Source organism: Bacillus rossius, chromosome 10 (genome assembly GCF_032445375.1).
Source record: "Bacillus rossius redtenbacheri isolate Brsri chromosome 10, Brsri_v3, whole genome shotgun sequence".
In the NCBI taxonomy this organism is placed as follows: Eukaryota; Metazoa; Arthropoda; class Insecta; order Phasmatodea; family Bacillidae; genus Bacillus; species Bacillus rossius.
The window spans coordinates 45,137,136-45,156,553 of record NC_086337.1 but is presented as its reverse complement, the minus strand read 5'-3'; the positions used below and the strand labels follow the sequence as shown (position 1 = coordinate 45,156,553).

The 19,418-nt window shown below is 37.3% G+C and overlaps 1 protein-coding gene across 1 annotated transcript in view; it reads left to right on the top strand.

The window, feature by feature from the left end:
• Positions 1-1,083: 1,083 nt before the first annotated feature.
• Positions 1,084-19,418, top strand: part of LOC134536057 (homeobox protein Nkx-6.1) — a 557,696-nt gene continuing 539,361 nt past the window's right edge. The window contains exon 1 of the mRNA XM_063375585.1: positions 1,084-3,060. Coding sequence (XP_063231655.1) covers positions 2,394-3,060 — 667 coding nt within the window. The 5' untranslated portion in view covers positions 1,084-2,393. The remainder of the gene's footprint in view (positions 3,061-19,418) is intronic.

Here is a 19,418-nt window from a genome sequence, read left to right as displayed (position 1 = left end):
TCTGAACGTCTATTAGACTGCAACAAGGTATACCCGTAACTGTGGTTTTCTTCCTAGTGATTGGCGGCCGTCTGCGAGAGAAGTCGTTGCCTTGTTTGACAGAGCCAATCAGGACGCGATTGCTTCCGCACTGAGTTACTGTGATTGGTGTTGTTGCAATCGATAGGTACTTGGGAGAAACTAACCCAATCACGAAACATAGACGATGCTACAGTGTTTTAACTTTCAGCTAGTCTTGAAATCTTTTCGCGAAATCTGCATGCCCCTAATTATTGTAGTCCACTAAGTTTTACAATAATCCTTCCAGAATAATCTGTCCGTAACTTTATGTGTCTAAATTGCTGTAATTTTCTTTGTCTGTGCTCATTTTTATTTTCTCCTGGAAGAGAGGGGTCCGGACCCAACGGATTTCCCTCCTCCCTTCCCGGCTAAGTTCAAAATGACAGTCGTAGTTGTTCCTGTGTAAAAATTAGTTATTTTCTCTTGGTGATTCGAGGCTTTAACATTTTAAACATAGATCATGCTATAACAAGATATAAACAACCGGGGAGATTTTATTTATTACATAGTGTCATCCCAGATATTCATATTTATTAATCAAAAATAAAATTATAAAAAAAATCATGATTTAATATTAACGATGTTTTTTCTAGGTTTTATTTTAATATGCATCCCTTGTTATCACGTGGTACACGCGGACGTCGACTACAACGACAATAACCCAGTTTTTTGTGTACGCTCGCGTCGTTTCCCGTCAGAGGGCCGATGTTCTCAGGGCGGGTAGTAGCGCCCGCTTTCGCGGCGACAAAGCCCGCGGCGCCCCCGTAATTTAGCCGAACCAAGTTGAGTGAGTGAGTGGGGTATTCCCATTATACGGGGCTATCAACAAGCAAAAGGGGCTCAGAGGGAAGGGGCCCCCGGGATGATGATGTGTTTGACGCGAGTGCTGCTACCGGCGGCCGTTTAGCGAAACACGCGCGCCTCTCTCTCTCTCTTCTCTCTCTCTCTCTGGCCCAACGCGCGCGCGCGCGTAACGGCGCCCGAGCGCTCCGGCTTTCGGAGGGGCAATCAGTGACTGGCCAACCACGAGAGAGGGCACATCTCGTGCCGCCGCTGCGCGCTTGTTTTTTTTTTCCCCGTTCCCTCTCTCTCTCTGTGTGTGCGCACCCCTCCGCCCCCTCTACCACACCTCGCCGAGTCGAACAGATCCCCGCCGCTCGGGAAGAGGGGAGGTCACGCCGGGTTTTCTCGATCCTCTCTTGTTTTCGTTCCGCCGCGCCGGGTTTCACGGAAGAGACAGAGAGACAGAGAGAGAGAATGAGGGGTGGATAATTTAGTGTCGTTAAAGCTCGTTAGTGGCGCTGCGATCGGGCGCTCGGGCGCAAATCACGGGAACTAAAACGTTTTTTCCGCGATAACATCGGGCAGTGTTTACACTTGCGTGTGCGCGTGCGACCGTATTGTTTTTTTTTTCTCTCTCTCTCTTCAGAGAAGTGCAGGTAACTAATGATTAAAAGAATAATAATTTGTTGTGGTCGATGAACACTGTTGTGTTGTTATCAAACAGAAGGGAGAATCACGTAATCAACTGTGTTATTTAAGTGGTGTTTGCAAAACTTGTTTTTTTTTTTTTTAAGATACCGTGTTTTTTTTAACAAGCTAGTTACCTTGTGATTTTATATTCATGAAGTGGAATACGTGATTCATGACAAGTGCGTCAGCACAGTGGAATAAGTGTTGACGATTCACCCAGCAGAATGTGCAACTGTCGGGAAAGAATGTTCGGACGCCGGAACAAGAGAACGGCCAAGAGGTGCGTGTCACGCGTTGTGGTGGTTGTTGTTTAGGCCCTGGGTAGCGGTACTTAAACCTCAAAGAAAAAAAAAGGAAGTTGGACCGCCACATTCTGCCGGAGGTTGTCGTGGGGAGACGTCCTGGAGAAAGATTCGTCCGTCGACGCGGAAGTGTTTCGAGGTCGTCCGCAGCCAGTCGATAAATCGTATTTTCCCCCAGCGGTTGTTGGAAAGGGAAGGGAAAAAGACGTGCCTGAAAAGGAGCGTCCAAACTAAAACCCCATTAGAGGCCGGGCTCCGGGGCGCAAGCGAGCGGAACAAGTTTTTTCTTTATATATATTTTTTCATTTCTTTCTTTCCTTGCCCGCCGGAGGAGGAGGGTGGGATGTTATAAGTCGGGCTCTTCTTCCGCGAAGAGGATGAAGGAGGTTTTTCGTGATCCCCGGGTCCGGCGCGTGACGCGATGTTTATCACGAAGTGATTAATCTCGCGCATCGGAACACACCCCACCCTCTTCCTGGATCGGATCCCGCGGGCGATGCGAGTGTCGGGACAGCCCGCCGGCTGCTGGTGAATGGGATTCATGCGCCGCGACCCAGCATGCAGCAGCAGGCGCAGGCCAAGAGGGAGCTGGTGCTGGCAAACAACAGCTTGAACCACGTGGTCGCGGTCAAGAACAACAACAACAACAACAACAGCGTGTTGCAGCAGGTGGTGGTGGCGGCTGCGGCGGGCAGCCCGGCGGCTCGCGAGCCCCACGGGCCCTGCACCGCCCCCTGCGCCGCCTCCGCGCCGCCGCCGCCGCCGCTCCTCAACGGCGCGCTCAACACGTGGCACCCGCACGTCTACGCGAGGCCGCCGCGAGCTCCCACGCCGCACCTCATCGCCGACATCCTGGGCTGGGGGCGGTCGTCCCTAACCGCCGCCGCCAAGAGGCCGCCCCCGTTGCTGGTGGCGCCGTCGCCGGTGCGCGCGACCCTGCCGCCGCCGCCCTCGGACGAGGAGCTGAGCGACGAGCCCCTGAACCTGACGACGCGCAGCAGGGACGCGTCGCCCGCCTCGTCGGCTGGCTCGCTGGCGTCTACGCCGCCCATGGGCGCCGGCAAGGGCCCGCCGCCGCCTCCGCCGCCTCCGGGGTTCCGCGTGGCCGTGCTCAACGGCGCGCCGCCGCCGCCGCCGCCGCCGCCGCACCTCGCGGTCAACGGCCGCGCCGCCCACGAGGGAGGCGGCAAGGGCTCGCGCAACCCGGCTTCGCACGTCGGCAAAGGTGAGCCTCTCGCGCTGCACTTCTCTGAAGGAAACACACTTCAGAGCTCCCGTCCGCAAACTACGTTAAAAACAAAAATCTGTCTGTCTATCTGAGGTTTTTAATACTTATATCTAGAGACCAGACAAATTCGCGAATTCATTTCGCGATAGGCTAAAATACAAATAGTTATATACCTCAGTGCTGCCTCTGTTATTGGCTCACACCTCACCTGGATGACTCTGGGCCAATGAGAAACACCCAACCGAAGCTTTATAGAATCACAGGCTGCTACGTTGGGACGTTTCACAAGAAAGCAGCCAATGAGTGGGTGGCATTTGACTGAGTGTACGTAGAACTATGGAGTTCATCCTGGAGGTCATTGAACCCGCGAATTTTTCCGGTCTCTACTTATATCCTAACGTGGTGTAAAATGTAGTGGATTTCTCTCTTTCGCCAGGGTATTCGTTTTTTTTTTTTTTTTTTTCATGTAGAGACTTTCTCAAAGTTAATTAAACTCCATTTATCAACTTAACGAATATTTTTTTAATGCATTCAGTTACACATCGTTTACACAAAACTAAACTTTCATGAATTTTATTAACGATCGCTGTTTTTTTTTTGCGTCACTATATCGATTTATCTTTTTTTTTTCTTTCGTGCTTACAAAACCCATTGTTTCTGTTCTTAGGCTCGGGACTTCTGTGAATCGACTCTCGTAGAAAATTAATGACTTGGCCATACCAATTGTACTTTTTTTTCATATCGTGCTGATTAAATAATTTAGAGTTAATTCAAAAAAAGCAGAGAGTGATTCTCCTAAACCTAATTGGGTTAGTTTAAAAAATTTTATGTAGGTAAAAGTGCCTCAGTAATGTTAACAAAACATTTATTTTATGGGTGTTATTAATTTAAATATCTCTTTTTTTTGTGCAATCGAATAATTGGTAATTTTATCCGAATTTTACTATATTCAAAACATCTCATACCAAGGAAGTTTCTTGTCATTTTAATACATAATTAATACGTTCACGTAAATGCATTTTTCATCGCATACAAGATTAGTCAATACTTACACACTTAAACCATTTGACTGTTTCATGTGTGGAATTACGACGATCACTTAATAGAAGAAATATTTAAATATTTACATTCAATTACTTAACTCAGGTTAATATTCACTCAGGTGTCTACTTAAGAATATATTTTGTGTTTGTCAACTAAGTTCTGGAATAATTTGCGCTCAAAATATTGAGGTGTGTTACAGCACGACACGTCAAGCCAGTATTTAACTTATTAAAATATGAACACTTTTTTTCAAACTTTTGGTTTACCTGATCAAATATGCCAAAATGTTAGCTTCATACAGTATAAAAAAAAATCTGTGATTGTCTACTGTTGGAGGGCCACTAAAGAAAATTGAAACACTCGAAAATTGATATATTCAGTTCCTCGTTTTATTTGTAGTGATTCTGTCGAAGCGTATTAAGATATTTTCAATAACTTCACATGTATTTAATCATTTTACGTTCGCGTGTGTGGTAACTTGGCCGCAGCCATGCTTGAGTTTAGGTAAACGTTTATTTTGATTTTCTGGTTAAGGGATGGTCTATAATTATTGTAATTAATATCTGCATTGTTGTCGGTTGAGGAAGGTAATCTTTAATACAGTTTATAGTCGATATTCACTAAACCATCCGTTTATATTTTTGTGTCTCGTAACAAATTTGATTAGAAATTTGACTTGGGTTTTTTTGAGTTTTTCGTGGCGTTACCGTAAAACGGGGCAAATAAAATTCGTCGATATAAATACCACTAATACCAGCAAATACACACAAAAAAATTAAATTATGACATTCTTGAGCAGACTGTTTTCACTCACTCCACTGTTTCTATTCACACTCTTTACGAACAGCTAATTTTATTGTAGTCATACTCTGAAAAATAGAACTGTTCTGTTGCCATAATTGCATATACTGTTAATATACAACGTACCAAATAATTATGTAGTTGTGACAAAATAATTTTGCACCATCCAAGAAGTTATCGAATGTAAAACATGTCACTATGTTTCTTTTTACGTTTACAAAATTATTTTGGGTCACCGAAAAATATTTGGTAACATTGTATCTATATGTACTATTTTTTTTTCTGTGGTGGCAACAGGATTTTTTTTCCCGTGTGGATTTATATTGGTCTGTTTCGTAACGGTCATCGCGTATCTGATTTCCTCATTCTACTACATGAATACGAATTTCGATCTGTAATCTACAGGATTGTTTGTAGTTTAATTATTTTGAGAGCGCAACTTATACTAATAATACAAACTTGCGTACGGTACCAAATACAAGCCATATTTTTATTTCAACACCGTTATTGTAACCAATTTAAGTTTGGGCGTATCATGTGAACAAGGTAAGGTTGATTTTTATATTTATTTCATTTAGTCTATGACTTCGTACAATTTTCACTTGATCTCTTTCTCTGAACACTTTATCACATAATATTTACATTTCCCGCTGAAATTACCTTGTATGAATACAGTTTAGTTTCGCTCTCATATATGTAATTTTTTTTTCACATGCAAGCTCTTGTATTGCCGTAGACCGTGTTCACATATTTACCTCATTATTCATGCTTTTTTTACACTTGGAAAATGAAAATAATAGATATGTCTGGTGTTATGGTTATGAAAGTCCTGTTTTTATTTTTTTGTCGCTAGCTACCTTAGGTATTTTGAAGATCTGTCATTATTAAATTAACGGTTTATTTTTAATACATTAAATTTGCACAAAGTTTGTACTTAAGCCATTTAAAATGTCGGGTATTATTTACAGATTTACAAGATATAGTGCTAAACCTCAAAATAACTGCGTAGTGTTCTACTGATGTTTACTAACGGACAGCTATTAGTATGCAATATTTCAAACATATGTGTGTATATATATATATAAAATTTGATCTCGGGCCAGAATAAAAAAGTATCGGAAGTGGTAGATTTGTCTTCTCCAACTGAAATGCATAGATGTACTTATTGCTGTTGCGTGTCATATATCATCACACGCCCTAAAAATTCAAAACCTAATCACCCAATTCGACTCCTTTTAAAATTATTTTTGATTACTGTTCTCGACAACTCAACGATTTAGTTTTATCTTTTTTTTTTCTGAACTAACTATTGGTACAGTTAAATATAATTAAGTGAGCAGCTTACTTTGTAGCATATTGTAACTAACTTCGGATTGTATAATAAGTGAGTCCTTGAAATGTCTAAGCTTAACTACAGCTAAAAATATTTTGCACGTTTTGCACAGGAATTCTTTTAAACTATAATTGTCAAAATAAATTATTAATGCGAATGTAAAATTTATAATTTTTAACACATTGATGTGGAGTAAACAAACTGTATGCTGTAAAACATGTTCATAATTTGTGGGACTATAATATTTGCTTGTTTAGATGAAGAACGAGTTTCGTGTGTGATCAGTAATTTTTTCTACAGTTACAGTTACAATAAAACTATTTTCAAAAGAGATTCTTTGTAAAATTTCACAAATTATTACTGTGTTGAATTTAAGTATAACTTTTTTAAACAGTTCTGGTAAAAACTAGCTTACATATTTAAAGTTGTCTATAAAACTTGCGCCGTTATGATGTTTTATTTCTGGACAATTCGTGGTGAAAGAGAACTATGAAAATTCAGTCACTTATCCACGTGTATTATCTCAGGTCGTGTAATAATGGAAGATTTTGTACTTATACAAAATGATCACCTGACTAAAAAAATTTTTATTCGAACTTGATGACTTATTTATGGAAATTATTTTTATTTCGTATCTAAAAAAAACTCACAATTATAAATTATGAATTATATTTGTTAGTTTTTACATTTGAAACATTCGAGTGTTGTTTTTAATAACATAGCACGAGATTTTAGCTCCGAAGCTTTTTAAAACTGATTATTTTTTTTAATACGCAGTAATAATCTTTTCTAATTGTTGCTCTGAGTGCGAAACCCAAATGCTTGGGTGTTATTAAAAAGTTAGGTATGCGTTTTTAAATACATTTAATTATCTTTATTCTTATTTGTTAATTTTCTTAAAAAATATATTTGTGTGTCGTGAAATTTACAAATAATTTATACAGAATTATTTTCTTGTACAAAAACCCGCCAGCAGAACGATTTGGTCGCAGCAACTTGAGTCATAATTTTTTGTATCAAAATCAGATGATCCTGATTACTGTTTTCGTACAGAAATAGTAGATGGCGCATTGCACGAAAACAGTTATATATGCTTGTAAAAAAAAAAGTGAAATTAATTAGTGGCAAGAGGGATTTGTCTCGTTGTTATAGAAGTTTTTGTTTAATAGACTGTTTTCTTTTGTATTTACTTCTTGAATGGTTCATATATTATTTTGATCCATAAATGCTCGTGTTGATACGGCGATCCGAAAGAATTTTTTATATACTCAGTAGTTTCGCTGTGATAACTAGTTGAAAAAATATTTTCGGTTATATTTCACAAGAACAAAGTTTTTTTTTTTTTATGATTTGATAACATTCTTGCGAAATCATAAAATTTCACTATCAGTCTGTGGTGTAAAAAACACTGTTTACACAACATTTTTTACGACCGTTGAACTAAGGAGGTAGGTAGAAAATTGCGGGTAAATGTTTGATAGTAACTATATAGTCTGTGCTGTCGTCATTGTGTTGTCCGTAATACCTACTGTTTAGTTTCTTCGTTGGGCCCTTCTGTTCTCTGTGGATTAATTTATTCGTTTTTATTTCTTATTTTTGCATTCTTGAATGTTAATGAAAGACTGCACCTTCTACAATCATATAAAACATATTTAGTAATTTAGTAATCACTTCATCACACCAGTACGATTTTAAATGCGTTAGGAACTTTTCCACTCTTCGTCATGAGGTCAGGGAAAAAATTTTTTCTAAGTAAATTTCCCGTTGGTACCCGTGTCGCTATCAAGGTGAAGGTGGTCGTTACTGCCCGCTGCGGAACTAGTGTTTGCTGAACTCAACTTATTTCAGCAAGCGCAGCATTTGTCACGATATCATCACAGTTATCTAGCTAACACTTTTTTTTTTATCGTTTCCTCTTCATTGCCGGTGTCTCAGGTTTTCCTGTTTCCTGCTGTTGCTTCCTTGTTGCTTCCTCGCTGTGTAAAGAAAAAAAAATTGTGCGTGGAGTCCCTCCGCGCGGAAGAAGTGAAACTTCGTAATGTGGAAATGAAAATACGAAGGGGTAGAAATTGATTTTTTAGTGAAATCATATTGTATCAAATCAATCTAAAATAAATCATGAAATCATTCAACGATAAAAGCTGTTTATTTAAATAAGCGGACGGGTTCGCCCCAAGGAGAAAATTGACGCGGCGAGACCTCGTGGACATAGAGAAATGACACACACTCACTATTTATGTGTCTATGAAACACGCATTCACTCTCGCTCTGTCTCTTTCTATTCCCCCTCCCCAGGAGCATTAAACTTTTAACGCAACCTTGTTGGAAGTTCGCATTAGAAGTTTCACTTCAAAAAGTGAGCTAGTCTTTCAGTTCTCGCCAGTGATGTGTAAACATCTAACATCTGTGACGAGCAAATTCGTGTGTTCTCATGTTGTTAATGTTGAAAATAAAATTACAATATGAAATTTGACCAAGAAATTTAAAGTAGTATTCTTTAAAATAATGCTGAGGGTGATAAAAATATCACGCTCAATAAAATATTCGCTTTTCAAAAACTATATACTAAAATTTCTAAACGCGAATCGCTAGAATTCGCTGCATGAATCGTAAACCTTGTAGTATAAACGGCTCAGATAAAAGCGAGTAATATATGAAAAACATCCTAAACCCTCGCTTTTGGACTTGATTTCGACGAGTTTTTTTTATTAAAATACTGTCCGTCTTGTTCACATTAATTAAACAGTTAATACTATAAAGTTTCCGCACACGTTAGAAGTTATAATTAGGGGCATGCAGATTTCGCGAAAAGATCTGAACACTTATTAGACTGCAACAAGGTTTACCCGCAAATGTGGTTTCTTCCTTGTGATTGGCGGCCGTCTGTGAGAGAAGTCGTTGCCTTATTTGATCGAGCCACTCAGGACGCGTTTACTTCCGCACTGAATCACTATGATTGGTGTTGTTACAATCGATATGTACTTGGAAGAAACTCACCAAATCACGAAACACAGACGATGCTACAGTGTTTTGGGTTTCATCTAGTCCCGAAATCTTTTCGCGAAATCAGCATGCCCCTAGTTATAATTCTATGGCATTACTAAAATTTTAACCTGATACATTTTAAAAATAATATTATAACACTAAGTATATGTATATTTGTTTAAATGTCTGAAATCAGTCTGTAAATAATCACTACAAATAAACTTTAACCTTATTGTTCTGATTAAATATTATTATATTATAATGTTATTAAATAAAGTAAAAATATATTTGCAGTGACGAGATTTGACCCTACTTCTTGTAGGTTACTAATCGCGCGCTCTGCGGCTGTGCTAACGAGGCCGTTGAATTATTGTACAGAGAACATGTATTATAATTAATGTAATGCTAGTTTTCGTTAGGTATTTTTAAAATTGAAATTTATTTTTTACTGTGACTCTTTTAGTTAAACCAAATATATTCCGGGGGTTAGTTTCACAATCATAAAGTTTTATTTGGCACACCAATGCGTTTGGTATGTGCCCTCGAAAGTGACTACATACGTTTTTTTATGTTTCTACGTTTCGGTCCGCCATCTTTGTGACACAATTCCGTTCATCGACTTCCGTTCCATTTTAACGTAATTAATCCTACCAAATGTCATACACCGAGAGTTAAGATGTTTACACATCATAAATAGGGACCTGAAAAATTCGCGGATTCATTTCGTGATAGGCTAGAATCAAAATACGTTTTACTTTTTACTGCATCAGTGATTGGGCCACAGTTTATCTGAATGCCACTCGGCCAATGAAAAACTTTCAACAAAAGAAGTATCGAATCACGAGCGTCCCAGTTAACATGTGTCGCGAGTCAGTAGCCAATGAGCAAAAGTAATTTTCCCGCGTGCATAGAGGATCATGGAGTCTATCCTACAGGTCATTGAAATCGCCTCTAATCATAAAGCTTCTCAGCGGACATTACAACTGCAAGTGCAACCCACCTGTGTCCAAAATAAGCGTCAGATGTATCGTTGAAAAGCGGAGTAACAAACATATTCGGTCCGCTTTTCTGCTGTTTTTCCTTGGCGAGATTCTACACCCACCTGATTGTAAACGACGCATTAAACATTATGAGAAGAGACCGGCTCGAATGCATACACTTGAACTGCGTTCTCATTGGTCCATAGGTAGGGCCATGCATATTTCGCGAAAAGATTCCGAGACTAGCTGAAAGTTAAAACACTGTAGCATCGTCTGTGTTTCGTGATTGGGTGAGTTTCTTTCCGATTTATATCGATCGTTTCATAACCAATCACAGTAATTCAGTGCGCAAGTAAACGCGTCCTGAGTGGCTCGGTCAAATATGGCAACAACTTCTCTCGCCGACGGCCGCCAATCACAAGTAAGAAACCGCTGGTGCGGGTACACCTTTTTGCAGTCTATAAGGCGATCAGATTTTTTTTCGCCAAAAATACATGCCCCTGTTAATGGTACAAGCATTGAATATATATAACTTATAGAAGTCGCGAGGGGATAGGATTTATTATTCCAATTTTCGGATCCAAAACTGTGGTAGTTGTTAGCTCCGCCGCTAGACAGCTCTTCTTTCCACAAGAGGGTACTCGTAGTTACCAGCTTCCACGACAGGGCGCTGTAGCGTCGCTTTTTTTAAGGTCGTGCGCGTAATTCTCTGTCTCACTCTATCGAGAGGCGGTGCCTTTTGAGGAAATCCGAGCGCTTAGATACGGGCGGGCGCAACTGAATTGGAGGAGTACGGCCACCGAAAAAAAAAAGTGCGGTTAAAAGATGCCAACATCAAAAATTAAGTTTTAATTATAAGAAAACTACAGAAATTTCTTAAACGTAATAACGTAAAAAAAAATACTGGCATTCGTAGTTCAGAATTTATAAAATGTTGTGTTAACGGAGTGGCGCATTGAGTAAAATGGCAAAACATAATTTGGAATAATTCTTGACAACGTTGAATGATTTTGGTAGCTATGAAACAACTATGGCTGCGATGACTGTTCAAACGCGTGCACGTGTTGTTATTGGTAACTGAAACTAATGGTATGATGTCATACTTTGTGGCTATGCAGTTTATAAATTTTTTAACATAAGATGAAGCATTTTTACATAATGTTTTGGTTGTTTCGTAATTCAAAATAAATAATCCTAAACGTTATATGGTGAATATTCCCAGTAACGAATGACCACCAAAAAAAATCAATTTTGCCAACATAGATCTGAAAAGTTAACGATTTACTATGTTAAGTTGCTTATAAATAACGCACATTACCCGGATCTCCAAAGAAAATAAGAGTTTGTGTTATAGCATTGAGTTGCCACTCTTTATATTCCTTGCTTTGAGGTTAGATACACAAGTTATGCTCGTAAAAACGATGCGCAAGTATTTTGAATACAAATATATTTTATTTTAATAACCGAAAGGTAAATATTATTTCCATGAAATATAATACAATTCTTTAAACACAGACAACATATAAGAGCTATTTTTTGTTTATTATTTCATCTGGCGTGATAAATATTATATTTTAAAAACAGTTTGTGGATTTTTAATATAAAATAAATATTTATTTATGACATCAATTTAAGTTGTTCAAAAAATTCACTTTAGTATGAATTCAACCAAATTCATGTTATTCAGGGCAGAAAATTAGAAACTACCAAAAAAAGATTATTTACGTTGCTGTTTTGTGTAAATCTGTGCACGGACTTAGTAAGTGATATATTTATAATTCCTAATTTTTGCAACCCATTCAATGGTACAAGTGAGATAAATAAACTCGTCTCCAAGGATGCATCAAGTTAAAAGTATCTCAGTCGCGTGGAGAGTCGATACTTCTGCGCATGACAACGGCCGCCTGGTGGTAATAGGTGTATCGGGTATTATCTGCGCTGCGTGCGACGTCGAAGCTAGAAAAACGGAAGACTTGCAAAGTTTTTTTTTTTTTTTTTTTTTTTTTTAGATAATGTATCGCTTGGGGAAGGGTGTTGGGGAGGGTTGTGGCTGTTTAACTCATTATGCCCAAGCTCCTTTAACGTCCCGCTCGCTAGAACTCCGCGCTCCTCAAGCGCAGCGATAAACGTGGTTCTGAACGCGGTCGTTACGGCTTCTTGTTTTTTTTACGGAATCGAGGGATTTTTATTTCCCCATTGTTGTACTCTAGTGATGTTGGCGTGCAGTAAAAAAAAAAAAATCCCCCGTGAGAGAACTTCTGTACGCGTTAATGATGCAGTTGCAAGTTCTCCCCCCCCCCCCTTTTTTTTCCCCCCCCCCCCACAATCTAACTCACTATTGAGCGATTTGAGATAACACGTGGCGTCTGTCCAGAACACCAAATAATGTTACTCGCTGAGCCAACACGTTGGCATGCGTGTCAGGCAGTTCAGTTTTACAAAACAAAAAAATGGGTGCGTGTACTTAGGTACGCGCGTGAGAAGTTATACTTCTTTGGCATCATTAAAAAATAGTTTTTAATTGCATGCAAATACTTCTCCATGGTAGCGTTATTCTCCATGGTAGCGTTAAACGTTTAACTCAACCTTGTTGGAAGTCGTATTAGAAGTATAACTTCAAAAAGTGAATGAAATAATAAAATATTCGAGAGAATACCAAAACATTTGCCAGCTAAATAAATAACAATTGTGGTTTCCTGCTTGTTTGAGTTCAAATTTATTTCGAATAAAACGTTTTAACGACGTCAATAAGATCTGTATAGTATTTTTGTTTTGTTTTGTGAAGCTCAATTCTGTAGCGTGTCTCGTTATTCGTTCGCTCAAAGCTAACCTGTAATTTTACGTGTTTTTTTCTCTCCCTCCGCCGTTGTAAATCATTCATGAGGCATGCAGGAACACGATTATGGGGGGAAAAAAATACCGCAATTCAATCCCTGATTGGTTGTTTTTTTTTAGTATATATTTTTTTCTTTTTTAAAAGTACCCGGTAAGTACCAAAAAATATTTATATATCGTGAGAAGCGTTACCGATAAATTAAAACTAGACCTTGGTTGTTTTTAAAAGAACATTCCTATTTACTAGAACAAAATACCACTCTTAAGCTGGGAGCATCTAATCGTATAAACTTAATTTATTTATGGAATGATAATGCTTGTGTAATATTTCCCAATACTGTTAAGTATAGTCACTCGTTTTTTCCTCAATGATGTACCATTCTCAACACGACGCATTGTACGCGCAATAAAGATGTAAGGTTCCAAACTAACTAATCTAAGATAAGAATTCCTACGACTATGTTTACTTGCACAGACTTTTTCATTACACAAAATTTAAAAAATTTTGCTCGTTTTACGAGGAAATTTATTATTTATAAAATAGCCGCCAAGATACTTTAATACCAAGTAACAATAAATATATTGTACATTTTCTTACGCACTGTTGTGGGATATACAAGTATGTTTTAACTCCAAGTTTATCATAATTTTGGAAACTACAATTCTTACGTGTTGGGAAGTCAGGTAAAAGCCAAGGAATTTATAATACAGATTTGTGTGCACATCCTTTTTTCGCAATTAGTTAACAAAATATTTCTTTGTAAAATTAAAAAAAATACAGTTTTATATTTCCGTTCATATATTACTTAATTCACATTAGTTCGTGCCTGTTTATAGTTACTAGTTAATTTTTTGGACATTCTTTTGCGATATATTTATATGGTCAACTGCAACCAAAAATTGGTATTTTTTTTTTTCGATACACATACATTAAAAAAAAGTTCCTCATGCATATATTGTAGGCGTAAATAATTATTATCTGTGCATTTTATTGGTTTATTTTTGCGCAAATCATGTTTATGATGAGATTTGTATTTAGAAGAAATATTTTTATTCACACATTCATTGTAGTTTACAAACTTTACATTCCATTTTTTTAAAATAGCCTATGAAAATTACTGGGAACAGGTATATAGGTACATACTCCGAACATTTTAAGCATTGCATTGACTGTACCTTGTTCCAAATGCACCTTGTTTGGTTTATTATTTTTGCTGCATCACATAAGCTGGTTTGAATACACTAAATAACGTCGTGAAACAGGGCACTGATTGCAGTTTTTCTATATAACATGCAATAAAAAGGAGAAGTAGATTTATTGCATTTGCATTCTGAGAGCAAAAGTTACTGCATGACATATTCCGTTAAACGGGTTTTTCACACCAAGAGTTTAGAGGCATATAACTAACATAATTTTATTGGGTCTCGCACTACGTTTATCCACATTTGAGGTTAAACGGTTCTAACCATCCTCAATACTGCGTCTTGGGTCTGTTGTGTAAAGTACGCAAAAAAACGCAAGGCGCAAAAATTTTAATAGTGACGTTTTAAAAGATCCGTTAATAAACTACGCAAGACGCAAAAACGCAACGCAAGCATCAGCCTACTTTCAGCTTCTTGCGTTTTGACTTTTGACGACTATATTTAAGATAAATGTTTTGAAAACTTTAAAAGACGCACAAGTTATGTGTTCTTTTTACTCTATACACATCATGTTTACACTTGACTTGATGTAAGTTTTTGGACATACGCCATTGCTACACTTGTTAAACTTTCACACTTTGAAAAATAATTATACTTTAAAATCAAATTATTGAAATTTTTTTTAATGATAAATATGAATTGTCAAAAGCGCCGTAAATTGTTTTCACAAGTTTTATATATTAAAGTTGGTGAAGTCGCATGCTTTATGAACTAATGGTTTACTGGCGGTTGCTTTTTCTTGTGAGAAAACTCAAGCATTTTTTTTTTCATTGAAGTCCGTTTTTTAATTGCATTTTGTTGGGTTTTCTGCAATTGATTTATTTAAACAATAAACTTTTTAGTATTAAGCCTATCGAAAAACTTCTGATTAGTTGTCTACACCCTTAGTTTTTCGACATGATAATCATCTGTTACTTGTATGAATTTCTAAAGGGTTATTTATAAGCTGAAATCAGCCTGCGTTTTCTATTTTTGTGTTCATCTACGTAATGCATATATATACATTTTGCGTATTATTTATTTTAAATTGTAATAAAACATGTTAATTTTTAAAATCAATTTTTAAGAATATTAATATTCGAAAAACTGTGTCATAGACTGGACTTTTTTCCAACTGGATTTTATTAAAAAAATATCCATCCCAACACCGAGTCGGGTACATTGCTGCCAACTAAAAAAAAAGGCCTACGCATAACTACTACTGGTTGGTTGCGTGTGGCATTTTTGTGTTATAATATTATAATATTAGGATCGGGCTGGCATCACGGAAGCGCGACGCTAAGAAAATTATTTTCCAGCCAATCACGTTCGACACATTCGTGACGTCAGTGCGAAGAAATTCGCGGGCGCGACCGACGTTTTCGGATCAGAAAGATTTTTTTCTATTTCCATCGCGTCGCGGGTGCGACGTTACTGAAATGGGTATAAGAATATATATATATATATATATACTAGATAATGCCCGGCATGCGTTGCAATGCCTCAATCAATTTTTTTTTTTGTAATTTTTTAAACGTATACTAAGCATCTCTCTTCATCTCTCTAATTCTCTATCTCTCTATGTATATCTCTATAACTCTCTCTATCTTTCTATTTATATCTCTATCTCTCTATATATCTTTCTAGCGGACCCGACAGACATTGTCCTGCCCAAATGTACTTTTTGTGAGATATGGATATGGCGGTAAGTATTTCTACGCTGGACATTTTGTATCTTCTCATTATGCCCTCCTCTTGGGCACGCCACTGCCGTTACCAAAAACCTTTCCCATGGTTACGCAGAAGGCAACAACAATGCAAAAGCCCGTTGCCATGGAGGCTAATTATCAACAATGCTTAGTTTTTTTGATTTTAAAGCGTGTTTTTTTTAGTTTTTCTTAACTCAGAATCGAGATAAAATATCCAATTGTGAATCTAAACCATCCTCGAATCCCCGTGAACTCACACACAAAATTTCATCAAAATCGCGTACAAACAGACAGACAGTAAAAGTACTGTTTTATTATAGTAAGATAGATAGATTATTCTTACATGTTCGCATCCATGCAGTATATGAAAAATCAGCATGCATAGCCCCACATCTATAACTATACGTATCTGCTGCCCACGACTTTTTCCGCATGGAATTTTGTTTTATCTTGCACCATTTAGAAATTTAAACATTATAACATAACAGTTGATACAGTTGTAGTAGTTTTCTTATGTTCAAAAATGATAATTTTTCTCACCTCTATTTCAGTCTTTGCAATAAAAATATGTTACTACCTAAATTTTGAGTAAATATGTTTCTACTTTCAAATGTAATGACGGGAAGACACTTCATAAAATGTCTTTGTAAACCACATTTACTGTTTTTTCCGTCTTGAGCTAGAATGTAAAGATTGTCTGCATTACTGACCCGCGAGCAAGCTACATACATTTCAGAGAGAGAGAGAGAGAGTGAGAGAAAGACACCTATTGAATGTCTGTCTAACTAATTTTTTATGAGAGCATATTTTCATTAAATAAATCATGAAATCATTCAACGATAAAAGCTGTTTATTTAATTAAGCGGACGGGTTCGCTCCAAGGAGAAAATTGACGCGGCGAGACCTCGTGGACATAGAGAAATGACACACACTCACTATTTGTGTGGCTATGAAACATGATTTTTTTCTGCAATTTAAAATGTAATATACAAAAAGGCTATTGAAAATTGAAACAAATATGGCGACACTATAAACTGTCAGGATCTTTATTTTTTTCTTACTCTCTACTTAGTTCCTTACAATAGCAAAACTTAATGGCTTCTAATAATGCGTTGCAATTTTTGCTTTTAAAGCGTGTTTTTTTAGTTTTTCTTAACTCAGAATCGAGATAAAATATCCAATTGTGAATCTAAACCATCCTCACTATTTGTGTGGCTATGAAACATGATTTTTTTCTGCAATTTAAATTGTAATATACAAAAAGGGTGTTGAAAATTGAAACAAATATGGCGACACTATAAACTGTCAGGATCTTTATTTTTTTCTTACTCTCTACTTAGTTCCTTACAATAGCAAAACTTAATGGCTTCTAATAATGCGTTGCAATTTTTGCTTTCAAAGCGTGTTTTTTTAGTTTTTCTTAACTCAGAATCGAGATAAAATATCCAATTGTGAATCTAAACCATCCTCGAATCCCCGCGAACTCACACACAAAATTTCATCAAAATCGGTCCAGCCGTCTAGGAGGAGTTCAGTGACATACACACGCACACAAGAAATATACATATAAAGATTTTTTTTTTCTCGGAAGGTGGTTAAATTGGTGCATAGTATTATTATTACTCTTTTTTCGTATATTTCAATAGGTTGTGTGTAATTCATTTATCTGCGATATATTCAAATCGTGTTTGCGCACAGTTATTTTTATCGAACATACGTTAAATTTTGATACAACCAATTTTTCTCAGACATCGCGATTTAAACATTAAATAAATATTTTTTGGCTTTCGTATGTGTGGTGAAAGTATAATTGCCGGAAAACTTTTGATATATAATTGTCTTACTTTCGTTTGTCGCCAGGTATAAACAGGATGTTTACAATTACGCGTTATTTTTCAATCGGTTCGCGTCCTTAGCGCTATTGAAATAGGAATGAATGACTTAAAAGTGATGAGAAACGAGCTTATTACCAAGTATTTAAAAATATTTTCATGTGCACACGCCATTGCTTGTTGTCACCGTATGTCATAGAGCGACCACAAGAATGACGGACAAGAAAGTTGAACGCACAAACACACAGGAAGACAAGCTAAAATTTCAAATGTTTGAATGCATAGGGAATTCTGTGGATGGAGTTAGTCTGAATATATATATATATATATATATATATATATATATATCACAGCACAGACAAACACATCGTGCTGACAACGACTAGGCAGTTGTAACATGAACAGAAATTACAAACGACAACCGTGGACAACACAGAGACAAAACAGACGAACTAAACAATGCAACACAACGATCCTAGAGATTCGAAGCCTACTGTCATGTGAAGTAAGTAAATCCTGTGTTTATTTCTTACTTTTCCACCTTTAAAACTGTACCTCACCACCACTGCTGAAGACTACGTTGAAACTTTTTTTTTAATCTTTTTTTTTTTACGGGAACACGTGTCATGATTTTTCATCTCCCTCTTCGCCACAGATTAAAGTTACAGCCACGCCAATTAAGCAGTTTCCTTGTTTCGTACGCCGTGCTTAACGTAGTAGCTTCCGGATTTATCGTCGCTTCCCTCGTGTTTCGTTGTCGTGATTTAGTGGCGACCGGGTATGGTTTTTGTTTGTGCGCGCGGTGACTCCCTGTTCTCGGCGAATTGCCGCATAAAACCGGCGGGTTCCTGTTTTTTTTACTCTCTCTCCCTCTCTCTCACTTCTTCTCTCCTCTCTCTTCAGGGTACACACAGTCTCTCTTGCAGCCTCACGATTCCGCGTCACATGGGGTTAGGAATAGTCAGGAGACGTCATATGCTGTGATGTAGTTGGTCACTTTTTTAACCTCACCATCGCCATTTTTGTTCCGCCCAAAGAAATTATGGAAATTGTTTTTGACAAACGTCTGATGATGGTTAGTAATTAAGTATTTCCGTCGTTACAAACACATTTACTTTCATAAAAATATTGGTTGTCTGTAAAGTTGGTTTACGGACGATAGTTTAACGTGACGTCATAAAACATTGATGAAATGATTGCATACTTTTATGAATAAAATTGAATCATTTTTATTGAATTATCACTATTTTGTATGGATGCAAAGAAGAAGTGAAATGAAATCTACAATTTAATTGATAAATTTACTTTTTTTTGCACTCATTAATTCAAATATGTTTATTACTTTAACGAAAATATTATTTTAACTATAACTTTTGTACATGTTTGCTTTTTAACTTCTTCCAATCTGTGTTATTCTGTTAAGGATAGGACGATATTAGTAAATGTAGGAAACGAATGGGAGTGTTTCAAGTTTAATGTTCCTCGAGAAAGTCAAATCGATGGTTGTTCCAATCGAGTGGAATAGAGATAGATGCGGCGCAAGCGTACAATGAGTGTAACGGGACAAGCGTAGCGGGACAATGTGCGTTACGGTACACTTTTTTCGTGCGTGCAGCCGGCGTTCATCGATTTATTAGACGTTGTCACGTCAAAA